This window comes from Meriones unguiculatus, chromosome 9 (genome assembly GCF_030254825.1).
Source record: "Meriones unguiculatus strain TT.TT164.6M chromosome 9, Bangor_MerUng_6.1, whole genome shotgun sequence".
NCBI classification, from domain to species: Eukaryota; Metazoa; Chordata; class Mammalia; order Rodentia; family Muridae; genus Meriones; species Meriones unguiculatus.
Genome location: NC_083357.1, coordinates 53,235,504 through 53,255,678, shown reverse-complemented (window position 1 = coordinate 53,255,678; position 20,175 = coordinate 53,235,504). Strand labels below are relative to the sequence as shown.

The 20,175-nt window shown below is 40.8% G+C and overlaps 1 gene segment (V, D, J or C); it reads left to right on the top strand.

Moving 5' to 3' along the window:
- The first annotated feature begins 19,322 nt into the window (after window positions 1-19,322).
- Window positions 19,323-19,828, top strand: LOC132656463 (T-cell receptor alpha chain V region CTL-F3-like). The segment is given in 2 exon segments: window positions 19,323-19,374; window positions 19,485-19,828. Coding segments are annotated over 2 exon segments (396 nt in total).
- The last annotated feature ends 347 nt before the right edge of the window (window positions 19,829-20,175 follow it).

The window sequence follows — 20,175 nt, the reverse complement described above, 5'->3', positions numbered from 1 at the left end:
TGGGGTCTGTCTAGTTGATCTGTCCCTTGATGAGAGTGGGATGTTGAAGTCTCCCACTATTAAGGTATTAGGATCAATGTATGATTTAAGCTTTAATAATGTTTCATTTATGAATGTCGGTGCTCTTGTATTTGGGGCATAGATATTCAAGATTGTGATGTCCTCTTGGTGGATTTTTCATTTGATGAGAATATAGTGGCCCTCCTTATCTTTTTTGATTAACTTGGGTTGAAAGTCTATTTTATTAGATATTAGGATGGCTACTCCTGCTTGTTTTCTGGAACCATTTGCTTGAAAAACATTTTTCCAGCCCTTTACTCTGAGGCAGTGTTTATCTTTGTTGCATAGGTGTGTTTCTTGGATGCAACAGAATATTGGATCCTGTTTCAGCAACCATTCTGTTAGCCTATGTCTTTTTATTGGTGAGTTGAGTCCATTGATGCTGATAGATAATAGTGACCAATGCATGTTAGTTCCTTTTGTAATGGAGTCGGTGATCTTACCCTGTTTCATTGCTTGTTTTCTTTTCATTTTTGTTGGGATATTATCTGTATGCCCTGTTTTCTTGGGTGAAGTTGTTTTCATTGGATTGGAGTTTTCCTTCTAGTATCTTCTGTAGGGTTGGTTTGCTGTATAGATATTGCATAAATTTAGTTTTGTCAAAAAATAGTTTGTTTTCTCCATCTATGTTGATTGAAAGCTTTGCAGGGTAGAGTAGTCTGGGTTGACATTTGTGATTTCTTAGGTCTCCATGATACTTGCCCAGGCCCTTCTGGCTTTCATAGTTTCTGATGAGAAGTCCGGTGTGATTCTGATAGGTCTACCTTCATATGTTACTTGGCCTTTTTCCCTTGCTGCTTTTAATATCTTTTCTTTGTTCTGTAGATTTAGTGTTTTGACTATGATGTGACATGATATGTTTCTTTTCTGGTCTAGTCTATTTGGTGTTCTGTAGGCCTCTTGTATATTTATGGACGTCTTTTTCTTTAAGTTGGGAAAATTTTCTTCTATGGTTTTCTTGAAAATATTTTTTGGACCTTGGAGCCTGCAGTCTTCTTTTTCATCAATTCCTATTTAGATTTTGTCTTTTCATAGCATCCTTGATTTCTTGGATATTTTGTGATTGGAACTTTTCTGATTTTACTTTTTCTTTGAGAGAAGTATCATTTTCTGCAAGTGTGTCTTCAGCTCCAGAGATTCTCTCTTCCATCTCTTGTATTCTGTTGGTGATGCTTACTTTTGTGGTTCCTGATCTTTTCTCCAAGTTCTCCAGCTCAAGGGTTTTCTCAGTTTGTGTTTTCTTTATTAATTCTAATTCTGTTTTCATGCCTTGCACCATTTCTTTCATGTGTTTGAATTTGGATTCCTGTCTCTCTACGATGGTCTCTATTTCTTTGTTCATTTCTTTTTTATATGCCACTAATTTTATCTCTACTTGTGCCTCTATTTGTTTGGCTACATTTGCCTGTGTTTCTTTAAGGATTTTGTCTATTTCTTCTTTCTTTAGCTCCAATTGACTGGCCAACTCTTTGAAAGTTTTGTTCATTTCCTCCTTATGAGCCTCAAATAATTGGGCAATTATGGCTTTAAAATCATTTTTCCTGTGCTTCTACTGAATTGGAGTATTCATCGATTTTGGGGTTTGCTGGTGAAGTCATGATGTCTTGGTTTATGTTGGAAGTGTTCTTTCGCCTTCCCCTGGCCATTGGCTTATCTGAAACCTTCCCTGTTTGTTTTTGGATTCTGCAGATCAGACTGGTACTGTCTCTCTCTGGCGTCTGGAGAGTTCTTCAGGAAGCTGAGAGAGGTTCCGTGTCCTTAGCGTGTGCTGAGGACTAGCTGTACCTGTGGGAGAGAAGTACGCAGGTGCAAAAGGGGCAAATGCAAGCGTGCATGCGCGCGCATGTGTGTGCATAAGTGTGCGTGAATGTGTGTCTCAAGGGACAGAGTGATGGCTAATGTTGAACCCTTGGGTGTGTGGGAGGGGCTCTGCACTGTATATGTTGCAGGCGCTAGTGATGATTGCAGTGCAATTTCTGGCATTAACTGCCTTAACTCCTCAATTAGACCCACAGAGCAGGAACTTCAATGTCCCAATTGCCCCTCTGTTTCCCAAAGTGGGTATATGGGTGAGAGGGGGTTCGATGCCTGGCTTCTGTTTTAGAAGGACCCAGGATCTGGGGATCTGCAGATTCTCAAGGGTGCACTCACTTACATGCAGGTCAGTTGGCAGAGATCGGGGTATTCAGGCTCTCTGCTCTCTGATTTGTCCCTACATCTTTGATGTCCCCCTGCCAGCTCCGTGCTGCTGTCACTGCAAGGTTATGAGGTCTTGCTGCAGCTGGAGATTTCAGCATGGTCACGTTGGTAGGGATTGGGGCAGCCAGGCTCTCTGTTCTCTGGTTTGGCACTGGTTAGTCTTAAACTGGAGGGCTGATGTGCCTCACCAGCTCAGTGCTGCTCCACAGCCAGGTTAGAAAGTCCCGCTGTAACTGGAGACTGGGTTGCTAGTCCAGATGCTTTCTGGGAAGTCCTGGGGTCTCTTCACTGTGCTCTCCAAGCTTGGGAGGCCTAGCGCCTGGTGTGCCTAGCTTTTATCGTGTTTCTGCCTGGTTTTGGTGAGTATATAGCATATTCTCTGTCACTGTGGGATTGGGCGCGCCGTACCGTCCAACTGTCAGTGATTGAGATCCTGCAGAGCTAGTATGGCATCTAGCAGACTTGGGCCCTGGGAGAATGGTGCAGCCACCACGCGAATCTGGGACTCGGAGACATGTACTGCTGGCCTTTGCCAATAAAGGGCTTGGAGCTCCGCCTCAGCGGCTGCAGACCCCAGACAGTTAGGTCTGCACTGAGAAAGATGAGTTCACTGTGCCAAGGAGGAAGGAGGTCTGGGGGAGGGAAGTGTCGGGAGATCAAAGGGTCATTTCTCACCTTCCCCACACAAGTCCTCGGGTGAACCTAGACTAAAGTTTTCACCTCCTGTGATATTCCCTGTTGTTTAGAAAGCTTCACCATTGTTTTCCTGGGTTAGAGGTCCTTCCACTCACCAACTCAGAATTTTAGCCATTCCACCGCTCAGAAACTTTGTGTGTTAGTCGCCATCTTGGCTCCACCCCCGACAAAATATAAATATATTTAAACAGAATTTTAATATACCCATTTATGACAAAGCACATTTTTTGAAACTGGTGACATAGTTGCAAATAGAATGGAGGAAAAGTCACATTCTAAAGGAATTTACATTTTAAGTGAGAACCTAGTTCAGGCTAGTCATGATCATTAGCCTCTACTGTGAATCCTTTCTATTCAAACTTTCAAAACTTCTTAGGCATCTACTTTCAGAGAAGGAAAGTAGATATTAGCTGTCTTATGTAGAGCCAAAGTTGAACTGAGGCCCTGAAATACAATCATATTGACACTCTACTGTGGTTTCTATGCATCCAGAAGAATTTACATTCTGCATCACCTTACTAACCATAAAAAGCAACCACAAAATGCTTACTCTAAGGTTTTGAGCAACTATAGCTCTGATCGCGAGATGCCAGTGTTGGCATTGGTCCTGTCTCCAGTTGCTGATGTGAGCATCAGGTCTCTGATTGGCTGGTGGTACTTCTTGAGAGTTCTCATTTAATGTACAAGAAAGAGCTGAGGAAATGAGGCAGCAGCTTTGGAGCACACTTCTGCAGTAAAAATGGAGAAGCACCTGCGTGCCTGCTGGGTGCTTTTGTGGCCATGTTTTCAGTGTAAGTGAGTGGAGGTGTTAGCCATGGGCAAAGAACATTTCCATAGGATTTGGGGGAAAGATGTAATACCTTGGGGTGGAAGGAGGGAAGAAATTCAACCTATTTCTAGATAACCTGAGATGCTTGTATAGGGTAAGGAAAGATGCTAACTACAAGTGCTAAGTGTGGATAATCGATGTCTGGAAGATCACACTGTTTCCTGAATAGGGGTGGTTGGCAAGACCCAAGTGGAGCAGAGTCCCGAATCCTTGGTGGTACTTGAGGGAGAGAGCTGTGTCCTTCAGTGCAAATACAGTGTGAGCCCCTTTAACAATTTAAGGTGGTACAAACAAGACACAGGCAGAGGTCCTGTGTCTCTGGCAATCATGACATATGCAGAGAAGAAAAGGTCAAATGGAAGGTACTCAGCAATTCTGGATGCAGTTGCTAAGCACAGCACCCTGCATATCACAGCCTCCCTGCTGGAAGACAGGGCCTCCTACATCTGTGTGGTGGGTGCACCATGCTCCCCAGGTACTTACAGCCAGCACCAAAACCTGCTCCTGGAGGCTTCAGGGAGGCAGAGGTGATAGAGAAGTCTTTCTAACACTGTATTGGGGAAACTGAATTTTGCTTTTGGGGTTATTAGTATCTTTAGAAAGACAACTTTAAAATAGACTGAAAAGCAAGCTGGAGGATTTTTTAATAGATTTTTGAGAGAAAGACAACAGCATAGGAAAGCAGAATATCCTGGGAGTTACCATGAGGTGGGGAGATGGAAAAACCTTAGCCTTTTCAGTTAAGCACAGAGGTCAAAGGAACATCTAGGAAGCCAAGAATGTCAAGAAAAATAATTTAGGAGGCTGAGCCATGCATCTGTGCACAGAGGCCAACCAGTACCACAATCTTGTGTCACAGATAAAAGGATTGCACCAGAGATACACGCTTCGAAATTGTACCATCCACTAGACCTACATAGGTTCAAACCAGACAGTGTCCCAGAACTGATAGAAAGAATAGGGGTAGGATAGTTGGTCCTACTCATAATAATGAAGCTATTTGAAATGTATATCTGCTCGGAAAGAGAAAACGAATTTTTTTTTTTGCAGTAGATTTCTCACTGAGTAGACAAACCACACACCATTTTCCCATAACAAGGAGTTGTTCAACATAGAATGAACTCCATGGTTTTTGTTGCTGTTGTTTATTTTTATTTGGTTTTTTAAAAAACATGTATGTGAGGAGCTCTTTGTTTTGGCGGGTTTTGTCTCATTTGTTGTTGTTTTTGTTGTTGTTGTTTTTATTTTTGTTGTTTTGGGTTTATTTAGGGCTCAAGAGAGAGAGCATGAGAGCAACAGTGAGCCCAAATGAGCATGTGAGCCAGAGAGATTGAGAGAGAAAGAGAGAGAGAGAGTGAGAGTGAGAGGACATAAATTTGGATGGGTAGGAAGATGGATAGAATCTAGGAGGAGTTGAGTGAGGGTAAAAGCATAATCAACATATTGTCTGAAATTTTGAAAACCCTCTCCAAAACAACGACAACAATTTTCAATAAACACCAGAAGTCTTCAGAGGAACAAGGAAAGGCTAGACATACTCTGGAGCTTTTGACTTGAGGAATGATAGACTGGTGAATCTTCTGGCTTTTTGTTTGTTTGTTTGTTTGTTTGTTTCACAACCCTTATCCTGTCATGCATAAGATAATGAATTGGAACAGGGAATAGGCTCTCTCTCTCTCTCACTTGCATACTCACTAAAGTCTCATGAAAATCATGTTGCCTTCAGTCAGAGGCTCATGTTAAGAAAATCCTGTTATTAGGGCAGCTGACCCATCTGTAGTAGCCAAAAAGCAGATAAAATTTGCCTGCACAAGAACTAACAATAAAAGTAATGAAAGTTGTATTTTCTTATTTCTGCTCCATGTTTCTTTATTTTTCCTTTTATTGAAAATACATTTTTTTCTCACATAATATATATTTAATACAGTCGAGCTATATTTTAGGTAATTGGACTGGAGAATTCGATACTACGATGGAGCAGCTGAGAGTGGCCATTGTCACAGTAAATTCTACCGGAGTGGACACAGGAATAGCCACAGGATTATCAACATGGATTGCTGCAGCCATGAATCATCTGAAGGAATGGGCAGGCATGGGAGTGTTAGCATGCCTTCTGGTGTTGGTCTCCTCGGTTTGCCTGTGGTATATATTCAAGATTAGAGTCTCACAACAGTGTGATGCAGCCATGATCATTCAGGCCTTTACAGCCATTGAAGCAGGACATTATCCCCAAGCATGGTTGGATACCATAAAAAGCTAAAATGATACGCTCAGGATGCGAGGCTAAGCACTGCACTCAGGGTCAGCCGCTTTGGACCCAGAGAAGAGCATGTCTGATTGCATGCGGGTTGATGCCCCAGGTCCCGCCTCTGAGAAAAAGGTATCTGACAGGTCTGATGCTCCTTGGGTGGATGACACCTAAATGAACATCAGTACAAAGTCCCAATTTATTTCTAATATCAGAGATCAGACCTCTACTCTTGCCTGATACGTCTAAAACAAAAAGGGGGAACTGTAGAGAGCTGCGGAATGCTATGCCTTAAAGATGGAGCTGGTTTCCGCCTTCCACCTTCCCGATGGTGAGTGCTCTCTGTCACGAACAACTCCACATTTGGCTAAGGCCGAGGATCTGGCTTGCTTCCATGTATGTGGACCTATCTGCATTGCCCCCGTGGCACGCCTGGGTTGGCTACCCAGAGGCTATTTAAGCTGTGGGCTGGCTTTCCCCGGGGTCCGAGGATTGTTCAATGTTCCTGCATAAACTGCATTGAAAAAAAAATAAAAAAAAATAAAAAATAAAAAATAAATAAAGCAAAAAAAAAGAACTAACAATAAAAGTAATGAAAGTTGTATTTTCTTATTTCTGCTCCATGTTTCTTTATTTTTCCTTTTATTGAAAATAGATTTTTTCTTTCTCACATAATATATCCTGAATACAGTTTCCATGACCTCTACTCCTTCCATTTTCTCCTGTCTCCGCTCTTATCTGGATCTAACACATTTCTGTCTCTCATTAGAAAACAACCAAGAGCTAGGTACAGTGGCATATACTTGAAGTCCAGCTCTCAGGGAGGCAGAGGCAAGCAGATCTCAGTGAGTTCAAGGCCAACCTAGTAAACAAAGGGAGTCTAGGACTACCAAGACTACACAGAGAAAATCTATCTCCAAAAACAAAAAGAATCAGCGTTCAAAAAGATAAAAAATAAAACAAAACAGAGCTAACATTTTGGAATTGGACAAAAACAATTCAAAAGAAAGAGCCCAAAAAAGGCACAAAAAAGCCAGACCCACTTGTTCATACATCCAGGAATCCCATATATACTCTAAACTGGAAGCCATAATTATATGTATATATCCAAAGGACCTGAAACAGATGTGTGCAAGACTATGCATGCTGCCTCAGTCTCTCTGAATTTATATGAGCTTTGATCATGTTGATTTAGAGGTCCTTGTTTACTTGGTGTCCTCCATCCCTTCTGTCCCTTATATTCTTTCTGCTTTCTCTTAAGCAGGCTTCCCTAAACTCTAAGAAGTAGAGTGAAGAGATTTGATGAAGATATCTCATTTATGGGTGAAGGTTCCAAGATCTCTCACTTTCTGTATAACATCTGTATGTGAGTCTCTGTATTTGTTGCCATCTGCTGATGGTTAATCAAGACACTGATTTATGAGTTTGGCAGAATGTCATTAAAAATAATTTAATTATTACATTTTTAAAGAATAATAATGTTTTCTTTTGCTCTAGGTCTCCGGGATATCTACTATCAGGTTCTTGGTCACTCAAGCAGTGTCATTTAGGAGCTCCATATCATGGCGTGGGCCTTAGTCCTGATATTGATTGGTTACTGCCACAACCTTTGCCACCATTCCCTAGTACATCTTGCACATAAGGCACCATCAAAGATCAAAGGGCTTATAGCTGAGTTGGTGCTTACATATGTCTTTTGGTAGTGTGCAGAATATTTTTCTATATCGAAGATGCTAGAACGTAGAGGCAAAAGCTCTGTATAGGCACCAACTCAAGCTTTACATGATAAATGAGTTGTGTAAGTGTTGATTTCAGCAATGGGACTTTGCCATTAATTTGTGGAGAGCAATGTATAGTCCTGACAACAGCTTGGGTTGTTTGGGGAATCTCATGGGACCTCTTTCACCAAGAACTCAATTAGATATAACCCAATCAGAAGTAATGGAAGCTTCATTTGGTGACAAGTGATGTCCAGTTGGGACTCTATCTTCCCCATTATTTGGCAATTTAATTTAGATCAACTTCATATATGCTTACATTTTATGAAGTTTCTACTATATTAGGTTTCTACAGCACTCCTCAAGTAGTCTTTAAAGTTCTTTAGCTCTTTCTCTCTCTCTCCTTATATTCCCTTCCCCATTCTCAGGTTCAGACAGTTTTTAAACTGTATAATGCCTATGTAATGGTTTGTTATTATCAAAGTGAAACTTGTTATCAAACAGGTGCCTCCCTAAGGATCGACCCAAAGAACCTGAGTGTATTTCCTATAACCCAGGATTCTACCAAGGCAGAGGAGTTACTTTGTGGAGGGAAATACTTTAAAAATGCACTAGAATGATTTAACAACATATTTTTATCACACAAAATAAAAGATTCTTAAAATTGAATGTCAATTGCCATGACCCAATCTGAAAAGTAGGAATCACACACACACACACAAAGAGAGAGAGAGAGAGAGAGAGAGAGAGAGAGAGACAGAGAGAGAGAGAGAGAGAGAGAGAGAGAGAATGGATAGAATCTGAGACCCACAGAACGTTTTCTCATGTAAAGACATCAATACAATTATCGTAGGAGAAAGACTGAGAAAAAGGAGGAATGGTTGAACAAACCTTGATCACAAATCTCAAACTTGATGGGAGGTAAAAAGGCGCATGTCTGAGAAGCTCAGTACCAACCCAGAGGACAATGGCAAGGAAACCTGCCCCGAACTTCTCTAGAATGGCATTGCTGAGGAAAGAACAGTCTATAAAGCTGATCCAGAGAATGCCCAACACAGGAGATTTAGCTAGTTCAGTAATTTTTCCTATGAAACTGTGTCAGCCTGAAGGTGGTGGGATGAGATATCTAAAGATATAAAAGAGAAACATACTGCCCATTAGTGACTATCTACTTGGTAAATTCACTTATGAATGAAACACTGACTTTCTAAGGTAAATAACTACATTGTCCATCTCTTGTGGACTCTCATTAAGGGAAATCATAGAGACTACAGACTGTTGATGGCTTCTGGGACTAGAAGTGCCAATTTTCTTTTTCTTCCCTCTTTCTTTCCTTCCTTCCTTCCTTCCTTCCTTCCTTCCTTCCTTCCTTCCTTCTTTCTTTCTTTCTTTCTTTCTTTCTTTCTTTCTTTCTTTCTTTCTTTCTTTCTTTCTTTCTTTCTTTCTCTTCCTTTCTGAGATATGCCCTTACTGTTCAGTGATGGCCACACTTTGTCTTTAACGATTTATATTGAACTTTCAGACATTTTCTAAGGCATGATGGATGTTTTCTAATGCTGTTGCTATGCCTCTTTTGTCACTCATTATTGAGAACTCTCTTTATTTTGTTTTTAAAGAGCAAGGAGTTCATGGGGAAAAGGATTTTACAATGGGTTTCTTGGCTTGTGCTGTACACATCAGATAGTTCTGGCTCATTAGTTGGATAGAGGTGTGTCATTAATGCAGAATACAATGCTGTATTGTAAGGGAATCTGCACTCTATATTTGTTAAAAGTCATTTTAATTTAAAATAAAGATAATTAAAATAAATAAATGAAATTATTATAGAAAATGAAAAGCATTCGTAGGACAGCTTGATTCATACAGTGGGTTCTGGGCCACGCAGTACTACAAAAAGAGACTTTAGGTCTTAGTCAGGGTTTGTATTGCTGTGAAGAAATGCTATGACAGCTGCACCTCTAATAAAGAGAAGCATTTAATTGTGGCTACATTACAGTTCAGAAATTTAGTCCATTGTCAGCCTGTCAGGAAATATGACAGCATGCTGGCAGACATGGTGGAGAATGAGCTGAGAGCTCTACATCCAGTTCTACAGGCAGCAGATAGAAAGAGTACCTGGGCCTGGCTTGAGCGCTTAAAAACTCAAGGCCCACCCCAAATGACACTTTCTCTAAAAGGCCACACTTCCTAGTAGTGCCACTTTCAATAAACCTATGTGGGGGGCATTTTCATTTATACCACCACCACACCCTGTCTTAATTTTCTACCATTATGATGAGACACAATGGTCAAGATAACTTGTAGAAGAAAGAGATAATGGGGGCTTATGGTTCAAATGGTAAGTCTATAATCATCATGGCAGGTAGAATGGCAGGCATGCATAGTGCTGGATCTGTAGTTGAGAGCTTTCAACCTGGTTCACAAATGAAGGACAGAGAGAAAGGGCTCTCTGGAAGTGGCTTAGGGTTTTGAAACCTCTAAACCCATCACCAGTAACATACATCCTCCAAGAAGGCCACTCCTTTTAATTCTTACCAAATATTTCACCAACTAGTGAACAAACAGAAATGTATGAGCCTAACAGAGGCATTCTAATTCAAACTGCCATAGCAGACCCTGCCTCAAAAAAAAAAAAAAATGTGTTCTTTAGATTTAAAGAAGAACCCATTTTTAGTAAGTAATGCTTTTACCCATTTATAGTTTTTCCAGAATTCCTTTAATTAGATGACATTGCTTCAAATGTCAAAGGTGAAGTGTTTTATGCGGGTGTGCGGTCTGACCCATAGAGCAGCTGTAGGGTGTGAAAGACTCCTATTCTACAAGAACCTCACTCAAGAGTTGGGGACAGAAAAAGTGTGGACCATTAACCACAGGAAAGTGGCTGCTTGAGGTAACAGGTTGTATTTCAAACTTAACTTGAAATGCACAAAAACATGCATGTTCCCCCACACTGACTTGGAACAAATGTCTCTTAACTTTGTGTTTAACTAAGACAGCAGATTTTTAATTTTAGAAACTCACATAAGAAAAATGTTTACTTTTAGCAATTCTTTGGTCACTGTCAGTATCCACAAGATGGCAGGCTCTTCTCAAAGACTGGGGAAAAGTCTCAAGTGATTTTGAGTGAGAAAGTGGTGGGGGAAAGGGAGGGGGAGAAGAGGGGAAATGAAGAAGGGGAAGGGTTTGATGATTAAAAAAAAAGAGGTGGTGAACTGTGCTTTTTTTCTCTACTTGGTGGAAGAATATCTTAATGTTTCCTGAAGAAGAAACATTAGAAAATTGAAACTAATTTGGGGGTGAGGGCTTAAAGTATGAATCCTCAGTGATGAGAGAGGAAGAGAGAATGATAAAATCTTTGTGCATTTTGCTGGTGGTCCTGTGGCTTCAGATTAATTGTGAGTATGGACATTTATTTTTTGTATATAAAAAGTTGTTTCTATTACTCTAGAATAATGGTAAAAACACCAATGTTTTAAGTGTTTATTTAAGGGGTGGGAGGCCCATGGGCAATTGTCAGCATTCTACAGTGTTAGCATCCATATGCCCCCATTTCTGTTTGCCTGACCTTTGTCTTTCTGCACAGGGGTGAGCAGCCAGCAGAAGGTGCAGCAGAACCCAGAATCCCTCAGTGTCCCAGAGAGAGCCATGGCCTCTCTCAACTGCACTTTCAGTGATAGTGCTTCCAACATCTTCAGTTGGTACAGACAGCAGTCCGGGAAAGGCCTCGAGTTGCTGGTGTCTATCTTCTCCAATGGTGACAAGGAAGAAGGCAGATTCACAGCTCACCTCAATAAAGCCAGCATGCATGTCTCCCTGCACATCAGAGACTCCCAGCCCAGTGACTCTGCTGTCTACCTCTGTGCAGTAAGCACACAGTGCTCCCCAGGCACCTGCAGCCTGAACACAAACATACTATGCCACAACAAGTTCTGAGCTCAAGCATGCTTGATTTTGAAAGTATTTGCTTTATGAGAACACCTCACTGTGAACACATAGTGCCCTAAGCTTCATGTCCCCTATTCCTCCTTTTTTCTCATAACCCACTGAATCTAATTAGTGGTGCCATCCACTGGGATCATCCCCTGATGCATGGGAACCTACAAGTGTCCACCTTCCTAAAAAAAATGACTTTCCTCACCCACCATCTATCAATTACCAATATCTCCCCAGTAAGGAAAGAGGGGTCTCAGAAGTCCTGTTGTCCTCCATACTTGAATTTCTAGCTGTTTTGGTTTTGTGTATGCCTGGTGAAGGAAATCACAGGTCCTGTGAGTTCATGTTGTGCAACATCCATGTCATGTCCAGAGGACATTTTGAAGCTCTCCTCCCTTTCTTCAACATTTTTTTTCTACTTCTCTTCCAAGATGTTCCCTAGGCTTCGCTGTGATGAGGAGTAGGTAGAGAGGTTTCCCCTGTGGCTCTTCACTCACATTATCCTTTTCTCAGCACTTGGAGCATTCTTCCTATCATTGGGATCCTACAGTGTTCCAACTCCTTCTTCTGTGGTATTTTCCTGGCCATGGAGAGGATGATATAGATACCCCATTTAGGTTTGAGTTCTCAACACTTACTCTCATCGCCATAGGTAGTTATGCATCTCTGAATTAAGTCACTGAATAGAAAGCTTCTTTGACCAAGGTTGAGAGCAAAAATATTCCTATTGTTGGCTCTTGTTTGACATCAGAGTCATTTATTCCTTGCAGCTGGGAGACACACCTTGTCTCTTCCTTTGGATGATCTATCATCAATGCTGGTTCATAAATGGAGTCTCAGATAGGGTCATACTTCTGTGAATTTCTTCAGAGATCCAGATGTAAACACTGGCCCTGCTTCCGTTCAGTGCATGCCCAAAAATTCCAAATTCACCCTGGTGAATTTTGTACATATCAATTCAGTTTGCTTTCTGCAGTCTCACAGTATTCTCTTGTACCATGCAGCTATTTTTATTAGTGAAGAGAATAAAAAGCTTAACATATTTCACAACACTAGAGACACATGAAAGGCAGAAGTGTCAACAGCAGCTAGTGACTATTGCTGTCAGGCAGTCAAGGTCAGCATCCAAGAAAGTGCATGTCAGAGGCAGTATGTAAAGGTTGTATGACCATATGACCATATCCCAAATTGGAACATGCATGGAGAATGATCACCCAGGTGATTAAGTAATGGCAACATTATTACATCGGCACATGTACAGTCTCTTCCATAGCCTTATGAGGACCATAGACAAGGAGACTGACAGCTCTTTCCTCTCTGAAATGGTGTTCTTTTGGAGGTTTCATTCACTTTTCCTTAATTTCTCATGTTTTAATAAAGATTTCTTTGCACACACACACACACACACACACACACACACACACGAGCCCACATTTCTTCCATACACTAATATGAAATCACAAACTCAGAGCCACTGTCCCAGGTTAAACTTTGGTGAGTATGAGTGTCTGGCACTGTGTCTTTTGGTCATTTACCTTGACATCCATGGGCTCTATATATCTCTTTCTGCATTCATGTGTTATTGAATTAAACTGTTACCTTTTAATCTGTTCTAGGAAAAGTCAGAGAATGCATGTCTTTGAAATCTCTTCTTAATCACCTCTGGACACTCAGGTATCTCACAGTGTATTCTAGTGGCAGGATGAGGTCCAGGTGGCAAGCACCAAATGGCAGATGATAGGATGGCAGTGCTTCTGTTCCTATGTCTTGGTTTTAAGCCATTATCACTGTGTGTGTGTGTGTGTGTGTGTGTGTGTGTGTGTGTGTGTGTGCGCACGCGTAGACTGAGCTTTCCTCTACCTGGTTAGGTTAAAAGCCAAGGGCTCTAGAAAACAGCCTTGATACATACTCAATAGATGGAACTAACTCTTCTTTCTTAGGAACCTAGTTCCAAATCAGGGTCTGATCTGTATTCCCTGTGATAAAGGAGAGCATGGATAAACTCTGGGAGTTATGGGGGATGTAAGCCTACAACCAGCTGGTGAGGTCAATCTATCTATAATGGGAACAGGGACGCCTAAGTTCAGAAGGTGCATCATTGAAGAGGCCAGGTCTTCTTGATTATTTGTAAATTTACTTGAAAAATGTATCTGCTGAGTTCTGATCTCTAGCCCATGTTTCTGTCTAGCAGTGAACAACCTACAAGGAGAAGATTATTCCATGCCCCAAACATCTAGGAGGCTAGACATGTCAACAATATCTGCAGGCAAAAAACTTCCATAGCTGTACTGCAGAGGCACAGGCAGAGCACAGATAGAAGCTACCCTGCTAAGCTTAATAAATTTAACAGTGTGAAAGAAATAGTGGATGACTAAGAGTCACCACTGATGCAGTGGGAATAAGGGTTAAATAGATTGACTGTTGTGCAGACAGGCAGTCAGAGGGGCCATAGAGTTAACATCAATGTTGGACTTCAAGATGATTGGCTTTTTCATCAGCCTCTTGACCTGAGACAAGCTTAGCAGTGTAAAACAGAGGCCTGGTGAAGCTTCTCTCCATCAGTAGACCCCCTGCTGCTGTTGGAACTGAACAAGTTCTAGGCCTGCTCAGTACATGTTTATGTCAAAGCTGTGGGTCAATCATCCATCTTGTGTTTATTCAGACTGAGCAACCCTAAATGAGGGAAGGAAAATCTTTTAAAGACTCTTACAAACTTTAGTCTTGGAGAAGACATGAGAATTTTGTGTTCCTGAATGTCCTCTCTGTGTTCCCTGTTTCTCCCTCCCTCCCTCTCTCTCTCTCTCTCTCTCTCTCTCTCTCTCTCTCTCTCTCTTTCCTTCTCTTTATTTTTCTCTGTCTCTCTATGCATGTGCTTGTGTGTGTGTGTGTTTAGGTTTCTCCATCAGTTGGTTCTGTCTACTGTGATTTCCCTGCTTCTGTGTGCTGTAGTCAATATTTTTCCTGCCTTGTACTTTAGCTAGCAGAGTAAAGAAATTTATCAAGGCCCCCAGATGGTCACAGTCCTCCACTCAAAGCAGTTTCCTGTCCCTGTCCTGGCTGCACACTGCTGCTTATTTCTGTGCTGCAGACAGAGTGCCCATGTGCCTGTTGCTGTAATGCCAACTCTCAGCGCTGATTCCTACATACCCTACCTATGGATGGAGGCTGTACTTACCTTTTCTCATGAAGAAAGGCCCATTATCAACCCTTTAAAAACTTCTGACTTTTCAAACTATCTTTGGTTGAAGTAAAATACCATGTGCATAGATTCAAACAACAAAACACCAGGTTCATTTCTGGGCATTCTTACATACATGCCTTCAAGTGTAGTGACTTTGTATTTCTTCCCTTGAAAGGAAGGATTCAGATTACCAATCACAAAAGATTCCTCAAGCTCTGATATCACAATAAGGAGTCTTGTATTCTTGTGGATCATGAAGAAAGACTGCCCAGTACTACTGAAAGGTCCTAAAGGATTCATGTGCAGCCCCAAGGCCTAGATAGTTCTTTGAAACACTGAGATGAGTCTTATATTCTTCGAATTCCAGGAAGTGGTGGTTCATCATGTGTTATACTGAGTAGGTTTTTAAAATGATATGTTTTGAAAGTAGGTATTTCTATGAGGAATTATGTCTAGTATCTAGTCATCCTTGCTTCTAGCACACACATGCACTATAGTTTTCAAATCCCTCAGCTTTTTTCAGCTTACATTTACTCTTCCTGGAATCTCAAACATCCATTCCTCCCATTGTAACTCATGTTTCATCCTCACTATGTCACTCATTGACCTCTCAAGGTTTTCAGGGACTCTGCTCTGCCCCACAGCGTCTGGCATCCTTCACTTTTTTCTGAGCCTCAGTGCAGGCCTTGCTGATGCAGGGCTGTTCTATTCTTCATGTCTTCAAAACAAGCACCATGCAGATGACACTGACTTCTGCTGCCAGCTTTCCCTGCATCCTGCCCCTGTTTATCACTGCAGTGAGAGGAACAGTGTGAAGGGTAAACTGAAGAAAACACTTTCCAGCATGGCCTCTTTCTAGAGTGTGCCCAAAGAGCCTATTTCCCTAAGAACTTTTTCTTTAAGTGAATGTCTTCTCTCTTCATACTCTGGGGAATCTTACCTTCCAGGCACCATTTCTCTTGTTCAAGTGAAAAGTAACAGGTATTCTCTACAATAGCAAAAATCTCTTTAATAATTACAGTTTAGAGGCTTTTGATGACTGCTTCTATTTCATTAAGGGTTATAGTTTATTTAAATTCTTAATCGATTTTGGTTTAACTCTGGTAAGTGGTATCTATAAGAAAATCAACCATTTCATTTAAATTTTCCAATGTTGTGGTGCACAGGTTTTTGAAGTATAATCTAATGATTCTTTGTATTTCTTTAGTGTCTGTTGTCATATCCCCTTTTTTATTTCTAATTTTATTAATTTGGACACTCTCCCTTTGTCTTTTAGTTAGATTGGCAAAGGGTTTGTTTATCTTCTTGATTTGCTCAAAAAACAGCCTTTGGTTTTGTTATGTCTCTGTGGTTTTAGTACAGAATTCTACTAGACTTTCAAAGAAAAATTAATACACCTCAAACTATTCCATAATATAGAAACAGAAGGAAGATTGCCAAACTCATTCTATGAGAACACAGTCACCCTGATACATAAAATACACAAAGACTCAACAAAGAAAGAGAATTTCAAACCAATCTCATGAATATTGATGCAAAAATACTCAACAGAATACTTGCAAACTAAATCTGGGGACACATCAAAAATACCATCCACCATGATCAAGCAAACTTCATCCCAGGAATGCATGGATTCAACATTTGAAAAATCCATCAACATAATACACCATATAAACAGACTAAAAGAAAAAAACCCACATGATTATTTCATTAGATGCTGAAAAGACCTTTAAAAAAATCCAATACTCCTTCATGTTTAAAGTCTTAGAGAGATCAAGGATACAGCCACATATCTAAACACAATAAACACAATATATAGCAAGCTAATAGGCAAAATCAAGTTAAATGGAGAGAAACTTAAAGTATTCCCACTAAAATCAAGGATAACACTAGGTTGCCTGCTTTCACCATAGCTCTTCAATATGGTATGTTGGTATAATGTTCTTTTAAAATGTATACACCTTACCCTTGTTCATTCAAATACTGATTCCCCCACCCATTCTCTGGTTTCAATCCAGATATTGCATTGTGATACTTATTCTAAGCATCCTGTCTCAACTCTTGTGTAAACAGGCCTAAATAAAGCAACTAGGCACAATGTTGAGCTGGGAGGAGCCAGAGGACAGGAAAGAGGGGAGGAGCTAGAGGGCAGGAAATGAGTGAGAGGAGAACAGGCAAGTTTGAAGGCAGAGCAGGAGGACAGATCTTGGAGGACTTGGAGCATGAACCAGACCTAAGATTTCACAAAAAAGCAAATATAATGTGGGAAATCTAAATGTTAGGAGACTATGAGGGCTTGGAGGTTTAGGAGGCAGTAACTATTGCCCAGCATTGTGTTCTAGGTTAACTAAATAAATCCAGTCTCTGTGAGGTGATTTGGTTATACAGCTGTTTAGGAGAACAGCTTTACTAAAAGATAATTATTAGACAATATTAATTGTCTCCTACAACAATGGTAAAGTTCTAGATAGAGTAATAATATAAGTAAAGGAGATAAAAGGGATACAAATTAAAAAAAAAACAGAAGTCAAAGTATCACTATTCTTAGGTGATAAGATAGAATACATAAGTGACCCCGTGATTCTACCAGAAAACACCTACAGCTGATAAACACCTTCAGTAATGTGTCTGAATAAAAAATTAACTCAAAATGTCAGAAGCCCTCCTTTATAAAAGTGACAAAAGGGCTGAGAAAGAAATTAGAGAAACAACACCCTTCATAATAGCCACACATAATATAAAATATCTTGGTGTAACCCTAACCAAGGAAATGAAAGCCCTGTATGACAAGAATTTTAAGTATTTGAAGAAAGAAATTGAACATTTTAGAAGATGGAAAGATCTCCCATGTTCATGTGTCAGTAGAATTAACATAGTAAAAATGGCCATTATGCCCAAAGCCATGTACAGATTCATTGCAATACCCATTAAAATCCTAGCACAATTCTTTACAGACTGAGAAAGAGCAACCATTATCTTTATATGGAAAAATAAAAGATTCAGGATAGCCCAAAAAATTCTGTACAATAAAAGAACATGTGGTGGTATCAACATCCCTGATTTCAAGCTATACTGCAAGCAATAGTATTAAAAAATGCAAGATACTTGCATAGAAACAGACAGGCTGATCAATGGAACTGATCAATGGAAATAAACCCACACTCCTAAGGCCACTTGATTTTTTACCAAAAGCCAAAACCATACACTGGAAAACAGAAAGCATCTTCAATAAACGGTGCTGGTCGTACTGGATGTCTGCATTTAGAAAAGTGCAAATACACCTATATTCCTTACCCTGCACAAAACTGGATCAAAGTGGATCAAAGTGGATCAAAGATCTTGACAGAAAACCAGAGATTCCAGATCTATTCAAAGATAAAGTGGGGGAAATTCTGGAACTCATTGGCATAGGAGACAAGTTCCTGAACAGAACAGCAACAGCACAGACTCTGAGATCAACAGTTAATAAATGGGATCTCATGAAACTGAGAAGCTTCTGTAAGTCAAAGAATACTGTCAATAGAACAAAATGGCAGCCTAGAGATGGGTAAAAGTTCTTCACGAACAGTACATCAGACAGAGGGCTAATATCCAAAATATACAAAGAACTTAAGAAAGTAAACGCCAACAAATCAAGTAATCCAATTAATAAATGGGATAAAGAGCTAAAGAGAGAATTCACAACAGAGGAATCTCGAATAGCTGAGAAGCACTTAAAAATGCAGCTTCTCATATGAACTCACAGAGGTTGGCAGCAGGCATAAGACTAGCAAAGGATCAGACAAATGGGGACAGTGGGCATTCCCTCCCTTAGCCATGGAGCTGTTGGCAGTTTGTATCTGCTGAGAGAGAGAGATGCAGTTTAAAAATGCAGCTCCTGGTTCATAGACCACCCTCTACTGAGGGAACAAAGCTAAGAGTATATGAGAAGAACAGCCGGAAAGACAAATTGAAGTGTCTTATTTAAAAAAAGGGAGGGACAAAATGTGGTTGGTAGGGAAGTTGGATGGATCTGTTAGAATTGGAGAGAGCAGATGAGTATAATAAAATTTTATTGCATAACATTCTCTAAAGAACCAATATAATGAGAAAAATAGATGAATTTTATCAGAGGTATGGGTGTGTACACTTTTACGTACACCCACCCCGTTAAATACCATAGGATACATATGGTTCATAACACAGGTGTCAGCTGGAGACCTGTCTGCTTAGGATGAGGTTTCAAGTTTATTCACAGTGTCTTGTGCAGCCACCTGTGGTGCAGGTTTAAGGAGATCAGCAGAGGGCGTTGCTTTCTTAGATGTGGAGATGTGGGTTACATCTCCTTCAAGTGTCTTAGCATGACAGACTCACTGTGCAGACAGAGGTCCTTGTCCATGAGTGAGGAGTTTGATGAGGTCCTGAAGAAGACTTGCCCTGCGAGACTGGTGCAGTCAAGGACCAAGTGTCATTTCTTCTATGAACATGCTTCCTGTCACCTGCTCAGTTCTTGTGCTCCTCTTCATGCTCAGTAAGTTACATTTTACCCTAAGAGTTAATGATGTCTTTGTTGTACAACTATGGCAGTCTTTATCCTTCCTCCTCACATAGAACAGTAATTCCTCCTTGTTTGTTTTTTAGAAAGGAGCAATGGAGACTCAGTGACACAGACAGAAGGCTTGGTCACTCTCACAGAGGGGATGCCTGTGATGCTGAACTGCACCTATCAGACTACTTACTTAGGTGTTTACCTCTTCTGGTACATGCAATATCTCAATGAAACCCCTCAGCTACTCCTGAGGAGCTCCACAGACAACAAGAGGACAGAGCACCGAGGGTTCCATGCCACTCTCCACAAGAGCAGCAGCTCCTTCCACCTGCAGATGTCCTCAGCGCAGCTGTCAGACTCTGCCCTGTACTACTGTGCTCTGGGTGACACAGTGAGGGAGGCTTCAGGAGAAGCTGCACACAAACCACAAGTGTAGGAGGCCTAGGGGAGCAGCCCTGTGAGGGAGGCTGTGTGCTTTCTCCAAGTACTGCTTACCAGCTTCCTGAAAAACAGCATCAAGTCTCAGGTCAAATATCTAGAAACCTAGGATCTGTGGATATTCTGACAGGACAGGATGGAAGACAGTGCTAGAGACAACCCAGGCTGTGATCCCTTGAAATAAAGTTCTCTCCCTAACTGCAAGTCTTAACAGCAAACATCTCCAGGAAAAGCCTGACAAAGGATTTATCTCTACCAAGATGTCTTACAGAATCTAGGAACTCAAATTCTCTAGCAATCTTTTGTTATTACCCTCAAATTTATGATTTAAATGAGAAACATAGA